The sequence below is a fragment of the Zonotrichia leucophrys genome, chromosome 4 (assembly GCF_028769735.1).
Source record: "Zonotrichia leucophrys gambelii isolate GWCS_2022_RI chromosome 4, RI_Zleu_2.0, whole genome shotgun sequence".
NCBI classification, from domain to species: Eukaryota; Metazoa; Chordata; class Aves; order Passeriformes; family Passerellidae; genus Zonotrichia; species Zonotrichia leucophrys.
Genome location: NC_088173.1, coordinates 51,047,696 through 51,064,192, shown reverse-complemented (window position 1 = coordinate 51,064,192; position 16,497 = coordinate 51,047,696). Strand labels below are relative to the sequence as shown.

General features: G+C 38.7%; 1 protein-coding gene across 1 annotated transcript in view; it reads left to right on the top strand.

Moving 5' to 3' along the window:
• Nucleotides 1-15,908, top strand: part of SYNPO2 (synaptopodin 2) — a 79,033-nt gene extending 63,125 nt beyond the window's left edge. The window contains exon 5 of the mRNA XM_064711650.1: nt 11,692-15,908. Within this exon, the coding sequence (XP_064567720.1) occupies nt 11,692-12,255 (564 nt within the window). The 3' untranslated portion in view covers nt 12,256-15,908. The remainder of the gene's footprint in view (nt 1-11,691) is intronic.
• The last annotated feature ends 589 nt before the right edge of the window (nt 15,909-16,497 follow it).

Here is a 16,497-nt window from a genome sequence, read left to right as displayed (position 1 = left end):
AGTGGTCACCTGGCACACAGACTGTGCCAGTGGTATTCCTTAGCTTACTTAAGAATGTCAGATGTATCACCTCAAATCTGGGTCCAAAATATTTGAACTTTTTAAAGGAATCAAAATAGATCTAAAATTTTTAGCACATTTATGCATTTTATCAGGTGCTTTATAGAGATGACATCCTGAAATGGAGAGGTGCCATTGCATGAAGTGAGCAGGACACTAGGTTTTTGCTTTAGGACTACAACAATAGAAACAGTGAACAATATTCCTAGTATGTCAAATTAACAGAGAACAGCTTTCTTCCTGTCACTCTCCCCAACTGTGTTCTAATGACCTAGGGATTAGAGGACTTTGGTGTTGCTTTTTTTTAAAAGAAGTGCCTTATTAACTAATAGCAATATGTATTATTAACACAGCATAAAATAGATACAGTGGTAGACTCTGACTGATCACTAGCAGAACACAACTGGATAGACCTTTGGCCTGCACAGAGCCTCATGGAATTCACTCAGAATCTGTCCTGGCTCGAAGGTCCTTCCACAGGAATCTGATTGATCAGCCAGGGGCTTAGCTAGTAAGCTAAGTGGATCAGCTGTGATCCAAAATCATGAATTGCCTCTGTGATTTCACAGAGAATGTGCTATAAGAGATGCTGGAGTGTTATGAAGACTAAAAAGAGGTGGAAAGACAGCTGGACAAATTGCTTAAAATTTCCCATTTTGGGGAAATTTCACATCCCACATGCAGGCATATTTTTAGCCAGAGTTTGCCTTGAACCCAGCAAGTATGAGAGAAGCCTGTAAATCAAAATTATTGAGCAGTCAGAGAGGTGAGCTGGGTTTTGCAGCTGTAATGCAATGAACCAGTTTCTTGTGAAAGCACAGTGACTGAGAACTGGAGGGCTGCCTATAGTGTAGAGTTGTGATTCTTGCTCCCAGAGTACTTTGTGCCACAAAAATTACCTGTAAATCATGATTATGACCATGTCTTCCTACTGGCCTCTTGTACACATTTAATTTTCTTCTCTTGGGCCTCTACAGTGCTTCTTCACACTTTAAATCTTTTTACTCTGGTCTTTTGCTTTTATCTTTTACTTGTCATATTGGGGACTAAGGATTGAAATACTGCTACTGGGGAGAGCTTCTAAGAGCCTGTGATCTTGAAATGTACTGTATAATCCTGCAGTAAATCTAGAGCAAATATTTGAGTAGTTTAGCATGGCTTTCATCAGCATTAGTGGTGCTAGGGCTAAAACAAGGTGCTGTTTCTCACAACTAAGGGAATCAAAATCCATCCCAGGTGGGAAGCTAAAGATTAAAGCATAACTCTGTGAATAAAGGTGGCAGAATTTGTTGGTATATTTGTTTAAACTATCATTCAGCTAGTTACCGACCAGATTATGGACCTTGTATATCATAGCAGGGTTTGAAGAACCATCTATTTCAATGAAGAAAACATTCCTAAGTTTGAACAAAATCTCTGTAGTTTGGTCCCATGATGGTAACTCAAACTTCAATCAAAGATGAGAAGAATGCATTTGGTTGCACATGCAGAAAGCAGGCTGAATTCAAACTCTAATCAAATCAATAAAAAACACTCCTATGAATTTTGGACCTCCAAAATTCTACTCTCCCCTTTAAATTTTAGATTGGGATAATGACTGCATTAGAAGAAAATGACCAAGGGGCCCATCTCCCCCTTAAAATTCAGAAAAATTATAGGATGTTCAGAGGGGGAAAAAATTGGAAAACTCAAGAAATAGTTATACTGCATTTACCTGGAAATAGAAAGTAGCAATATTTTAGTCCTTTGGAGATCTCCGTTCTACCTGTTTTCCACTGTCAATACCTGTACTTTTCTTCTATCATTAAACTTGTCCCTTTCCTCTCTGCCTGTTTGTGGCTTTTTTCTTTGGTTTGGCAGCTTTTTTTTTGCTTCACATCCATGTACAGACTGACACCTTATTTTTGGGGGAAGAGCATTTCCTATGCTAGTCTGTCAATACAAAAGCTCCTCCGTCCCCTTCCCCACCTCTTTCCTCTTCCCTTTGCTCCCTCCTTTCTTTCCCTCTTTCCAAGATCAATCTGGAGTAGCACACACTATTTTAGGTAGACTTTAAGACACCAGGATATACTTTGAATGAAGATCCCCTGCCAAAGGTAAGTAGTGCTATGAAGAGACACAGAAATCCAATCAGCCTCATACTGCCTTTCTGGTTTTGCTTAGTCTCCTCCTGTAGAGCACATCTGTAAATTATAATCATACTTCTGTACTTGTTCACTCCACCACCAAAAGAATATTTCCCTAAGGAGGAGACTTATGGCAGCTTTGTCCTTCCTCCACAAGTGTTGGTATTGATGCATGTGGCTCCGAGACACAGGAGCTTCCAAAGTGCACCTATGCTGAAAAGCTGAATTTTGATCCCATTTGCATTCAAAAACAAGTATTTTATATGGCCTAGAACAATGACAGAAGGATTTTTAAAGTACCAGTTAGAGTTAAAAACAAAAGTCTCAATGACATTAGTGCTCGTAGCTCAGTTTGGATCTTTTGAAAATCTCATTCAAAGCCCATCTCTGAATTCAATTTCTTATATACACATCATCCTACACACATGGGACTTGCATCCAACTTGGCTTCAAGGCTCGTTTTACTAATCAGGTAAGTCTTTAATTCTTATTACTGTTTCAAAAGACTGCTCTTCTTACAGGTTTATCCAAGATGTAATCTCTCGTGAAGCAGATATTTAGAGGAAAGCTGAGCTGCTCATTATCATGGGTCTTGATGAAAAGCTAAAGTCAAATGTAGCTGAAATGTCAAGAAAATGAATTATTTGTGTAGAGGAGCCATCTGAAATTTCATTTGGAAAGGGCAGTGAGCTTTTGTAGATGGTTTTCTGAAAAAGCTATTAGAATTATTTTATATAATATGGCCAGCCTGCCAAGATGCAGTTGTCATCTTTGCTATGGAAGCATATTTAACAGTGAATTTTAAGCCATGTCCAATAACAATACTTCCAGTATGTTCACATTAAAGGAGGAATTTATGTGTTTTATGACTATTTTAACACATTTAATTAACACAGACTGGACGTATTATAATACACCAGTTTTGATCTCACATTCTAGACAGCCTTTTCATAAAAACAGCTACCTCAATCAAGGGTTAATATATCTTCAATTTAATCATAAATTAAGTTATAAACATCCTGCTACATAACTGAATTGGAAAGTTTTGTTTTGGAGATGAGTGGCTTTCAGACAAAAAGTTAAAATTTCTGCTGCAAAAATGAAAGACAAAATTTAGTTTTTTGACTAGAACTAAAGAACTAAAGAAGAACTCTTCTTCTTAAGAACTACTTAACTCCTCCTCCCTTCTCTAGAGGAACCACTCTTATGATGTTCCTGCTTGAGAAAAAATAATGTATTATGAAAAAACCAGAAAGAGATTTCAACGAATTTTTCCTGTAGCAACATTTATAATGTAAACATTACCATCTCTTACAAGCAAGCCTCATTCTTCTGCTTTCTTCTCCTAAGGAAGAAACAAAAAATAAGAGGTTGAGGTACCAGCAGACTCCAAAAAAAACCAGGAAGTGTGGAGTTTGTGCGTGGTTCAGGTAGAAAAATTAGTGCTAAGTGGCAGAGCAGAAATTTTGAGAGAAAATAGTACTGGGATTAGAGGGAGGCAAGCTGGGGGGACAAAACTCCATAAAAAAAGAGTGACTACACAAGATAAAGTACCTGTCAGAGGATTTTGAAATAATGAAGGTAAAAGAACAGCAAGAGGGGCTCATTTGTTCTGCATATAGAGACAGCTGACTATTTCCAGACATTTCCTGATATAAAGAGAACTTCACACCAGATGATGGGATCTGGGAGGAGCATTGCTTATCAAGTATCCAGGAGGAGAGCTCAGCAAAGGACCAGCCTGACCCTTGTGTGCTGCTCCAGCTGTTCTGGAGTGGGGAATGCTCTGTACACTGTGAGGCAGGGGAACAGCAGGGAAATGACAACAACTAACACTGTGCAAAATGTTTCTCCTCTCTTTTTTCCAGGATCCTTTTCCAGATTTGCTAGCTTTAAAATTCCAAACCCTTTGGTTCTAAAAAGGTTCCCTCTTCCAGTCTTGCCTTTTTACATGATGCAACTTTCTGTACCTGAAGTCAGACAGCTGGGATTGCAGTGATTGCTTTGGTGGTTTGGCACAGCAAGTGCAAATCTTTATTACACAGCTTGGCATAATGGTATTTATAATGGCTCTGCTCAGCTTGGAATGGAAACACTATATGATGAAGAAACTTGACAAGATCTTCAAAACCCTGTGGATTCACAAGCTCTGAATGAACTCACTGCTGGTAGATCTTTTGGGAAAATATGTGAGCCTGGTAATTTCATGGCAGTCTTGGTGCCCCCATCACAACTTGACAGTACCCAGTACAACAACTGGTCTTACTTTGCAGCAGACATTACTTTTGCATGCCATTACATAAAGGAGAAGTTGGGATCACTCAAGAGTTATGTTTGACAAGTGGTTTTCAGGCTGGTTGCTTACTAATGGAAGCCCTTCAGGTTTTCATCAAATGATTTAAAAAGTAGAAAAAATCCTGAAACTCTATGTTGAAATTATCTCTACAGATGCAGACTTGAATTCTTCCTTTATGAGCTAAGACAAACCATATGACAGTAATCCCATGGGTTTAATATTTGCTTCCTTAAGGAAGGCAGGGAAAGACTTTTTCTTTGTGTGCTGATCAAGTCTCCAGTTATCTCTACAGCATTTAAAGGAAAAACCTATTCCTCATTGTAATGATCTTGACAAACTTTTTAATTGCCGTGCACGTGAAACCTGCACAAACACCTGGGTTAATATAATAACTGCACACTCCCTTAGGCTGAGAAGACTCAGCTATGAGAGAAATAACTTCCTGAATTTACAGCTTAACTATCTGGATGAAGGCCTCCTTTGTGGGGAATTAATGTAAAACCAGCATTTTCATACAAGAATCCTCATTCTTTTGTACATTTTAAAGACAGAAATCTTAAACCAGAGACTCCCCTCATAACTCCAGGCAATTCAAAGATAAGATGCTGTGAAAATAACCAGGTCATTTCTAAATAGGTGCCAAGACTGGACTGTTGAACAGATGGAATGTTTGTCTTGATGTTTCCATCTAGATCTGAAACAGCAGATTGTAATGGTTTTAAGAAACATACAACAAACAGAAGAAAAGGAGGAACATTACAGAAGTAAAATACATTCCCAATCACGGGAGCACATTGGATTACAAAGGGTGACATGGAGCACAACATTCAGTTTCAGTGTGAGCTTTAACTGATTGAGAAGCAAAGAATTCAGCACATTTATATTATAAGCAAAAGTTTCCATACAGTATAAACCTATGGACAAATATTTTCAGGTTTTTAAAAGAAGGATTCTTTTTTCCCCAAAACCCATAAATAACTGCTAGTGATTTTTGGCTTTGATTTGTGAGAATGCTACTTCTCCCAACCCCTCTATGCAGGTTGTTGTTGGCACATGGCTCTATACTGCAAACAAAAGCAAAATATCTGGCATCTGGGTACACTTGGTTTTCTCCCTAGAGTGCTGAAGTGGAACTGATGCAAGCATCTGACACTGTGTATATAGAATTATAGGAAAAGCAATATTAAACACTGCTGTTTGGATTGCAAAGTGAGGCACTTGGAATTCTTGTTGCCTGTGTCAGCTTAATCCAATCTCCTTGGTTTGTGTGGCCAGAACATCTGCAATCATTGCAAGGATTCCCATCTGACAAACAGCTCTTTGCTTTGTTTTGACATCATTCCATGCTCAGCACCATTCCTTACTCAATGCACACTCTTCAAAGGGTGCCTTTCATTCTGAATGATTTTCTTACTGATTTCTGCTGCTGGCACCCAAACCGTTCAGAAGCTAGGGTTCATCTTTGCATTGTTGCATTCCACAGATGAATAAATAATGCACAGGTTGAGCAGCACTGCCACGAGGGCACTCTGTGGCCCTGGGTGTCCAGTTCAAGGCACTTCAAGGCATCTCCAGAGCCCAGCAGCACATGCAGCAGTTACTCTGTCAATGTGATCCTTAACATCCCTCTGCGAGTGTTAACAGCTGGCAGACTCCAGGTGGAATTCCAGAAAGGGAGCCCTCAGTGACCAGCAATGAATTCCAACCCACAAAACCACCTTTTTTTACAATCTACTCCTGTGTTAGAGAACCCTAATATTTCCTAAATGAATCCCTGAATTGGTGGGGCAGAAATCCTGAAATTTAATCAAAATGCATCAGCACTGGGCAATGGTGCTTTCATTTCAGAGCTTTGGAAGAGCTGACCTTCCAACTTCCCTAGCATTGCTTCAAGGCAACTTTTTAAGAGCCAAAATAAATCCTGGAATTCCATCATGGAGCACACTGTAACAGGGGGGTTGAACCACCAGATACTTGTAGGAATGAATGAATAAAACACTCCTACCTCACAGGATATGGGGCTGGAACAGGCTGTGCTCCTGCTGGGCGTGCATAAAGCTCTCAGCGTGAATGTTCACACACAGGGACATTGACACTGAAATATGGGACACTTCAGACACAAAGGTTTGTGTCAAACCAGTTCTAAAGCAGGCACGGGTACCACATCTCAAGGTAGAAAGGTCAGAAAATAGGGCCAAGTTTGCACTGGTAGCTGTGCAATGTAAAATCCAGCAGGTGGCAGCAAATATTCTTCATTACAAGAAATAAACTGTTTATTCCAAGGAAATTTAAGGTGCCTATGGCCAGACATTTGCTTTCTGTAGGCATAAATGTACTCTGTTTAGAGGACTGCATATGGATAAAGATTAAATTATAATGAAAAGCTGGTTTTCTTTCATATGCACAGGTCCAAAATGAGCTAACTAATTTATCAAGTTAAAAGACAAGTTAGCAACAGTCTTTTGGTTTTTAAGCACACAGGCATTTCGCAGAAGTGAAGGCCTAATCTAATAATTTACTTTCCTTTTCTAAAATTAATTGACAACTAAAAAGGACTTTATTTTCAAAGGCAAAACTTTTCACAAGTTTTGTCACAAATCTTATGTTAGTTGCCGCAAAACTTATGTGAGGTGGCTGACAGTAACCGCTTCCTTAGTTTGTATACAAATTATGAAAAGAAGATTGTTCTCACCTGAAATAACACCACATTTAGAAACAATTTGAATTTAGAATAAATTAGATTCCAGTCCTAAAATTCCCTATAAAGTTTCAGAATCACGCCCTGACAAGACAGCTTTGAGGAAGACAAGATCAGGCCTGAACTGTGTGATTCTACAGCCACTGACAAGGTTTTAGTTGTTAGACAAGTGAGATTCCCTCCCCAGCCATTAGTCAAATTTCTTCATTCCTATTTTAGTCTACTGTAAAATATTTCAAGAGTTTCAAATAAAAATTATTTCCCCATTTTATTTCAAAACTTTTGGTAGTTGAATTGTAAAATAGCTGTAGCATTTACTGCAGAGCTGGCAGCATTTCTGAGAGAAAATATTTTTTCATTACATAAAGGTTAAATAATAAATGGTTTGGGGAAAAAAAAAACTTTAATATTATTAACAATATGTCTCTCTTCCATACTCAGCTCAGTTAAAAAAGCTGAAGTGCTTCTTTCATGTTAAAAAACCAGAAATTAGAAAAGAATTGAAAGGCATAAAAATTCAGTATAATTTATTTTGTCCTAGCATTTTCTCAGTGGTTTGGTCTCTAACTGGAGAGGCCATTGCAAGCCCATAGAAGGCCAAAGGAGAAATGCATCATTCTGGGCTTCAGAGTCACTTTTTGTGATAAAACAACTGTTTTATCTGCTTCCTCCTCCTTTGTCCCTTTCTGTGTAAACAGCATCCAGGCACTATTGTTAACTCGGATTTTAATGTGCTTTGATATGGGATTAAGGACCAGGACTATAGTGAAAAGACAAAAATAAAATTGCTTTAATGACTTAGACACGAAGGTCCAACTTTTTCAAATGACTTCATTAGGGAGGAGTTTATGTGGAGAGAGTTTCACTGGACTATTCAGAGCCCAACCCAATTTTGTGTTCTTGACTGGTAAAACAGCAGTTGTGGTTTGTAAACACACACACAGAGTTTTCTCGTACTGAGATGTGCCACCTGAGACACAAAAACAGCTGCTGGGAAATCATTTCACTACGTAGTATTACACATTCTTATTTAGCCTGGAAAAGGAAAAAAGACCTTTCTGACTCCTGCCTTTAAAATTTGCACTATTTATGAACCTAAGTACTGTTCTTTTTGTCTTGCAGCTTTTCATAATTAAGAAGAAAATTGAAATAGCTGTAAGTTCCAAATAACCCATTTTTTCCTGACAATTGGTAAAGATATCATTAAATCAAAGGTAGACAGTCACACTTATCCGTCTTACATTAACTAGATCTGTACATGCCCACACCTAAGTACTGCTTTTACACTCATTTGCTTATGTATGGAAATAGTTCCTTTTGGAAGTAGTATTATATAAATATTGGTTTTTATTAACACAGATCTTATAACTACCAGAGATTCTTGCAGTGTCATGAATGCTTGCTTCAGTGAGCAGTTTATAACTAGTTTGCATTGTCAAAATCAGTGTTAATCTAAAACTAACCTAAACAGTTTAATCTGTTTGCACAGACACCCAAGGCACGCAGCAGCTGACAGAATTCTTTGATGGCAAAGGGCAATTCTAAATGGCCCTTCCTCTTCTTTACATTTAGGAATCACTTTCCCTTCAATAACTATTGCAGAAAAAGGTATTTCCCTATGAAAACATCCAGGAACTGGAATAGAATAAATTAATCAGTGTAGAGGGTTCTAGCTTGTCTTGCTGCATAATTCTAGTAACTGTTTTACCACAAGGTCATAGGAATTAAAAAGGTGATAAAGTAATAATTCTGGTAGCATTTCACTTTTCTCTTCTTCCTTGATTTCTGAAGTGAAGAATGGAAAATCTCTACCCCTCTTTTTATTATTTTCTTATAGCTTAAGGGAGAAAGAAGGGAGAGTAATTATTCTCTAGTTACACTTCATGTTTTTCATTGTGTCTGGGGTTTGTGCATTGTTTCTAGTACATGCTTGTCAACAGATGCATCTCCAGAATTTAAATATAAAGGGGAAATGTTAGAAAGTATCAGCATCTCTGGCTGCTGCTGTCCAGCAGAGGAATGATGAATTCTAGTGATTGGAAGTTGCCTTAATTCCAGAATTTGTTAGCTTGAAGGGGCTGAACACCAATGAAGTGTGTTGGTTGGTTGGTTGGTTGGTTGGTTGGTTGGTTGGTTGGTTGGTTGGTTAGTTAGTTAGTTAGTTAGTTAGTTAGTTAGTTAGTTAGTTAGTTAGTTTTCTCTTCCTCAAATTCCTTCAGGTCCTCCTTCTGGAATTTTCAAGGTTCCTCCTCTGTACTTCAGCCTTCTTCCAGGTAAAATATCTGGAATGCTGTTTACCCTCACAGTTTTGTCCTCTCACAATCCAAGAAGATAAATATTAGTTAAACCCACACACTGTTCGGTCCTTACTTCAAGGAAGCAGAGACTATCCTTACTTTACAAAAGCTAGAGGAAACTGATGTGCATTTTCACATTTTGGAATTTCAAAGTTAAAACCCAGCCTAAAGTCTTTAGTCTAAATAAGAATCCTCAGACCTTTTTTCCTAAAGACAAGCTATCAAGTGGGAAATGGAAGACCAGACCAGGACTTCTACATAAATAATACAATAGAATGATTCATTTTGATAAAAAGGTAATAAAACATACTTAATAACTCACCATTCTCTGATTAAACTCTGTCAAAGAAAATTAGTTCCTGCTTTATAACTTATGGTTATACCAAAAAGATACATCCATAACTTAATGAGCTCTGGAGTTTTTCTCTGAACAGGACAGACTCAACAGTATCTTCATCTAAAGGTCTTGAAAAGACAGATATCTTATCCAACACTTGTTTAAACAGTATCATTTCTCTCTGCATCTCTGAAAACCTACAAAGTACTCACAGGGCTTTGAGCAGATATTTCCATTGAAAAAGGGGAAGTTTTGTGCAGTAGAACTCTCCTGAGAGGAGCTTACACCAGTAGACTGATGAGGTGGGCGTGTTTGATCAACTACTTCATCCCTCTCTATGACCTTATTTTCTTAATTGCTTTATATTCTTAATAACCACCTAATTTCTTGTGGTTTGGGTTATCTGATTACTTTCTAACACAGGGGGGTGTGTGGGTGGGATTAAGAATGTTGGGGAGTTTTCTCTCTGAAAATACAAACTGGAAATAGCTGATGATAGCTAAGAGATGACAGGACAGTCCTGTCATAAAGCATCAGTTGTGAAACTTGTCAAAACTCTCATGACATAACCTCTGAATGTCACTACACTTTTTAAAAGAGATTCAGGCTAAGTATGACCCAACTGACTGAAAATTATGAAATCTGAAGTCTCTTCCTCAGTTTCCATCTCTCATACAAAAGGCTGATATTACAACATGATTTAAAACCTGAAGCAGTGGTCGTTCAAGTTTCTTAAGTGCACCAAAGTCCTGTGGCAGAAAAATTTAAAATGTGACATTTCTATGTGAGTCTTTGCTAGATCAGCTATATCTTGAATGATCACACACCTGGTTAGCTGCTCTCTAGTTCATGCTTACAGTGATTTAAGTTTGGGAAGCTCATTAGGAAAAGGAACGCAGAGCAATGTCGTTCAGAGTAAATTCTAGCAAAGTCTCTGGCAAAAAGAGCCAGGAATTTCAGAGCAGATTTCAGAATTAAAGTAATTTAAGCCTGAGGACATGAATCAATGAGTGTGAATCAGTGAGTTTAGAACCACATTTGTAGGAACTGTAAGAACAAGGTAATTTGTGTGACACAGAGAGCAGGTCTGGCTTGGGGACAGGCTGTACCTGCTTCGTGCGCTGCCAAATGGCTGCTGCAGCAGAACCTTCTCACAAACACAGTTTCTGTTTCAAAGTGCTGCATTACTAAGAAGATTAGGATTTGTCAAAAATGAATGGATTGCTCCTATAAGTGGGTCGGAATGTACTGAAATTCCGAGGGCATTGCCTTTTAAAGAAGCCAAAAGTAGCGTCATGTAAGGGTATTAAGTGAATGATTGCATTAACTCCTTTAATTGCTTGTGCTCACTTTTGTGCCCCAAAAAGAGAAAACTGGGATCAGTCTAATAATTTTTGAGTAAGAAAAGCCTTTCTTAAAAGGAGATTGCCAAAGATACGTTCTTGGACAGATGTCCTAGACAGAGCCTGTTATCAAATAAATTAGGCTGTGCCTAATGTTAGAAAGAATCTTGTAAACACACACAGAACTGTCACAACATAACTCCCTTCTGCATTAAGAATGGTCTTTTCAGAGCAAGGCACACCAGCTAAGTAGTGGGAAAGCTGCACAGTTGCTAATGCCACTGTAGTTTTTCAGTAAAAGTCTCTCTTTGGTCTGCTTGCTTTCCTCAAAAATTCAATTTGCTGTGTCTTTGTTCCTGTTTCTTTCTCTGCCTCCTGCCTTTCCAGTGAATTAAAGTTCTAAAAGATACCCATAGACATAAAAAGGGACTGCCAGGATGTCACATGCCTTCAGTGTCTTTTGTTCCAGTTTGGAAGTGAAGGAGCTTCCTTTCTTGCTGCTTAATAACTGTATTTGGTATTTTGTCTTCCCAGGGAAGAAGCAGTGGCCGCTCACTATCGCTTCCTGGGAGACCTTCCTCATTCATCCCTCGAGCCATGTCTCCCACTTCTCCTCTTGTATTTCAGCCTGCCCCTGACTACTTCAGCAAGCCAGACACGGCAGCTGACAAGCCTGGCAAGAGACTGACTCCCTGGGAAGCAGCAGCCAGATCTCCCCTTGGCCTAGTGGATGAAGCTTTCGGCCCCCAAAGCATGCAGGAATCCGTTGCTGCTAACGTGGTGTCGGCCGCTCGCAGGAAAACGCTTCCTGAGCCACCAGATGAATGGAAACTTAAAGTTGCTTACGAGCCCCCAGCCCCGAGTGGTAGCATAGCCTCACTGGGAGGGAAGCAATCTGGGGTTCTGTCACCCCAGAAAAGCTCCCTGTCTGCCCCAAGTGCCCCGCAGGCTGGCCCTAAGCTGCAGTATCCTTACTGCACTCAGCGCTCCACGACGGATCCCGATATAATGTCCATGGATTCCAGGTCTGACTATTGCTTGTCAACAGCTGATTCAAACTACAATCCACAGCCAAGGGGATGGAGGCGTCCAACATGAGCAGCTGAAGGGCCTGGGGCATTTTCCCTTCCTCCAGCTCAGCAAGCCCTAAGATGTGAGTTGGAGAAGGAAAGTTTCTTGCTGGCCTAGTGATCTCTGAAGTAAAAAAATGAGGAGACAAAATTGAATGGAGCACAGTTTTCACATGACTGCAGCGCTAGCAGCCTCTAGAATAGACTCAGTTTTACACCTAAGATTGTTCCGTTTGTCAAAAGGCAAAAATATGCATTTCTTGGGGTGAGGGGGGAGATGAAAGTGGGGCAATCCATGTACTCGATGCAAAAATCTAGCAAGGATGTACAAAGTGACAGCAAAAATGCTTGCAGTTAAGCTAATGTGAAAAAAAAAAAAAAAGTAAAATAAGGGCATTTTAAAACCAAGAAGTATTTTACAGGATCTTGCAGGTTTTCTGAGTATGTTAGGCATGAGTTCTAAGTTACTAAATATAGTCAGATTTGCAAAAGTTCTAATGGAAGGGGAAGACTTTGAAGCACTGGCTTATTTGCCATATGGTTTTTTACTGCATTTCTATTATGAGCTAAGAAAGTAAATCCATGAATATTCTTACTATGGCAACAGTTAAAACACATTTGTGGCAATGGTACCTGAATCACCACAATATGTAGATACAGGAAATCATACATAGGCAATCATTTCAGATAGATTTCAAGACAGTTCCAGTGAAGTTTTACATCTTGTAATTAATGTCAAAACACCAAGAAGAGAGGCATTGTTAATAGAGATCAATACCATGATACTTGAACAACAAAAGAGATGAGGAGTGTATTTAAACTGGATTGCAAGTTATTTTTGTAATAAACTATCAAACAAGTCAGAGGCTGAACAGCCTTTATTTCTCTGTGAAATGCACTATTTGCTGAGCATTTACTGCTCCAGTGCCTGGTAATCCAACTGGCTGGGCAGTTATTTGTGTTTCTAAGGTAGCTCAATATTTAGAAAGCTTTTGAGTTGTACCCTCAGTTGGGAAGACATAGATAAGTTGTTTAGCAAGGACAGTTCCTGCTCTAGAAGCTGGCATGTGGCAGAGGGTTCTTGATATGTGGTGCAGGGTGTGAGTCTAGGAGCAAATATTTGGGTGGTTGGTTATACCTAAATGATGCTGATGGATCTGAAGGGATGCTGAGTAATTTTTGCTGGTGAGACATTCCTTGCATTTGCAGCTTATTTAAACAATAGAAATATGTGGCTAAAAATGTATGTATTCCAGGCTTCCTGGGTAGTTTAGATGTTGTTAAAGCATTAAATGAACACCCCGAGTTTTACGAAGTGTTGTCAATCCTCCTTATTCTGTGGGGAATTCTTGAAGGATCTGTCAAGCACAGTCAGCTAAAATTACTGCAGCAGCACTATTAACTCTCCTTAGTTTAATAAGGCTGTCACTGTGAGTGAAGGGATTCGATTAGAAAAAACTAAAACATATATGCAGCAAGAAAAAATATAGCACAAAAAATTCCCATCTGCAAAGAATTTTCACTTAGAGCAATTATAAAATGAAGGAGAAAGGAAAATGAAATCCAAGTTCAGTTGAGGTGGAACTTGCCCTAAAAGCAAATAATTACAGGAAAAAAATATATCCTTAATGAGTTTAAGTTGGCAGAAATTCTGTAGCCAAACAGAAGTCTCCCTAAAATTCAACTGATCTTTCTGACCAGTGAGGAAATGAAGATGAGAGAGTGGTAAACTTTTCAGATTTCTGCTTTTAACTGTTTCCCTTACATCATTAGAAAGAAAAACAGATCATTGAGTTTGCATTAGAGCATATTTTTACCCAACACCATTATTTTAATTCTAAGAATTGGACACCTAACTTTTACATTCCCATTGAAAGCAGTGGCGTGAATTCTGAGGTCATGCATCTATCAGAAGAAAATGTGTGCTTAATTTTAAGGTACATGCAATTAAAAATTGCCAAAAGTGTTTTTAAATGTTGATATTGCAAAAAAAGTTATGATACCAAGTGATCTTGGAAAGGCTTTAATGCTGTGATCACATGGCTTTACAGGAAAAGATTCTCTAGAATGAAGCCCTAATTCCCCACCGCAAATAGGCAACAAACATGGAAGTGAAGAGTTTCAGACAGGATCACTGGCTTTCTGTCAACTCCCCTAGAACAAAAACTGTGCAGCCCTATAATTTCATTCTCTTCACAAGCAGGAATTAATCTCTGAGCACTTCTGTGAACATGAGAATCCCTGACGCTGGAGTTTCATGTAGCTTTGTATCATATCACAGATTAATTTGGGTGTTTAATATGACCTCCTCCAGATTTCTTTTTTTCCTCCTGCTGAGGATTTCCTAGCTCTCTTTCCCATGTGGATTCTCCCCTATCTAATATGGAATGACTTCCCAGTGCAGCATTTCCCTCAACAGCAACACTGGGAAGTGGATCTGGCCTCCCTGACACTGTCTATTTTTACAAAGTCTGTGGCAATGGATTGTCTCTGAGATCTGTTCCTGTGCCGCAGAGAAATGGAGCTAATAAACAGTTTTGAAGTTATTAATGGGAGGGCAGACCTGAGGGCAGGCATGCAGACAGATCACATAGCCTTGTTTGGAAGGAAATCAGGCTAAATCCAGATTGAGATCATGTAGTGATTTCAAAGAAAGCAGCAGGCCCAGACCAGTAAATGAAATATTAATGCATCAGAGCTTTAGAAGGACCCCACAGCATTTTTCACCTTCTGTCCTTCACCCCATTCCTCCACTAGCAAAGCATCTTTCTATAAAATAGTTGTGACTGTTGTGTGTGAGTTCTGAATATATTAATGCAAGTATTTCATACATTTGCTTTTGAATGCACAGATCTGCTCAGTAAATGTGAGGAAAAATTTCTCTTGATATTTTAAATCATTTGCTTTGTGCTCACCCTCAGAGGTGTCTCTGTTAACATGCAGAGCATTTGAATACACAATATAATTGAAAATTAGTTTCCTTAGTTATGTTAGATGATGATGTTCACAATCTTGTTCATAGTTTGTTTTCATTTTTGTGTGCTTCAACACAACCAAATATCTATTTACACTGCATTTCTGCCTAGTAGCAAGAGACTGTGTTATCTTTATAAAAGACTTTTCACTTCTAAAGACTTTTGCTCATTGCAGAGGACACTTTATTTGACAGTGCATGCCAGCGATGTAAATTGTATCACATAATAAAGTGATTTGACCAATCAGATGAGAAACACAATTTTGTTTTCCCTAAATTCTTTTCTGTTTGTTTAAATAATCTGAACCCAAGTAAAGCCTAATCTCTTTTTTTCTGCACCATTTTTAGACTCACTGACTTTGCCTGTCAGTGACCTCGTGCTGGTCTCAGCTTCTAGAAGCTTAAATCAGTATCAGGTCAAAAGGCAACTTATCAAATTTAGTGGAATTTCATTTCCATACTGACTAAGCAGGGGAAGGAAACACAGTGAAGTACAATCTAGCCAGGTTAAATAATACAAACAGAACAGTTTTTATTGTTTGAACATTTTCAGCCCAATCACAAAAATCTGCAACTAAAATCTACTTACTGTACTTGTTTACTTTACTTGCACCTAACCCTCTGTTTAATTCCTTGTACATTGCTGTATTCTCATTGTTTGAAGCTTACTGTTCAACCGTGAAATAAATATTGTGAATAAATTGTGATCCCAGTCTGTACACTAGGAAGGCTATTTGGATAAATAGCTCTTCAGGAAATAAGGCCAGCATATACAAACTAGCTGTGGAAAGTCAGATCAGATTTTCACTATACACATGAAATGAATCCCAAAGCAGTTTTTGCATTTGTACAGCAAGCAGGATTTTGTCCCCAGTACAAGAAAAATGATTAATGCATGTAAAACTCAGGGAACTGAAAAAGCTCCACAATAGCATTTCAAGAGCTTTGCTCTACAAAGGATTTACAAGGTTATAAGAGACCCAGTACTATTCATTTCCACAGCTACATTTCCATTATTTGGTAAGTTCTAAAATACATCATAAAGAAAGGAAGCATAAGCCACACTCCCAGTTTAACATAACTCCCTTGAGTCCTGTAATTGGCAACAGATTAAAAATCTCCCTGCCAGGGGAACAGTCATAGGTTTTGTAGGATGTTTCACTGTGCAGAGAATGTACCCTGGGTTTCTTGGAATGCCCTCGATTTTCTGGTGCATTCATCAACACTTAAGAGCATTTAAAATGACTCCTGTGTGGCAGATTTCTCCCTTACTGAATGTGAGGCTGATGGAATGGG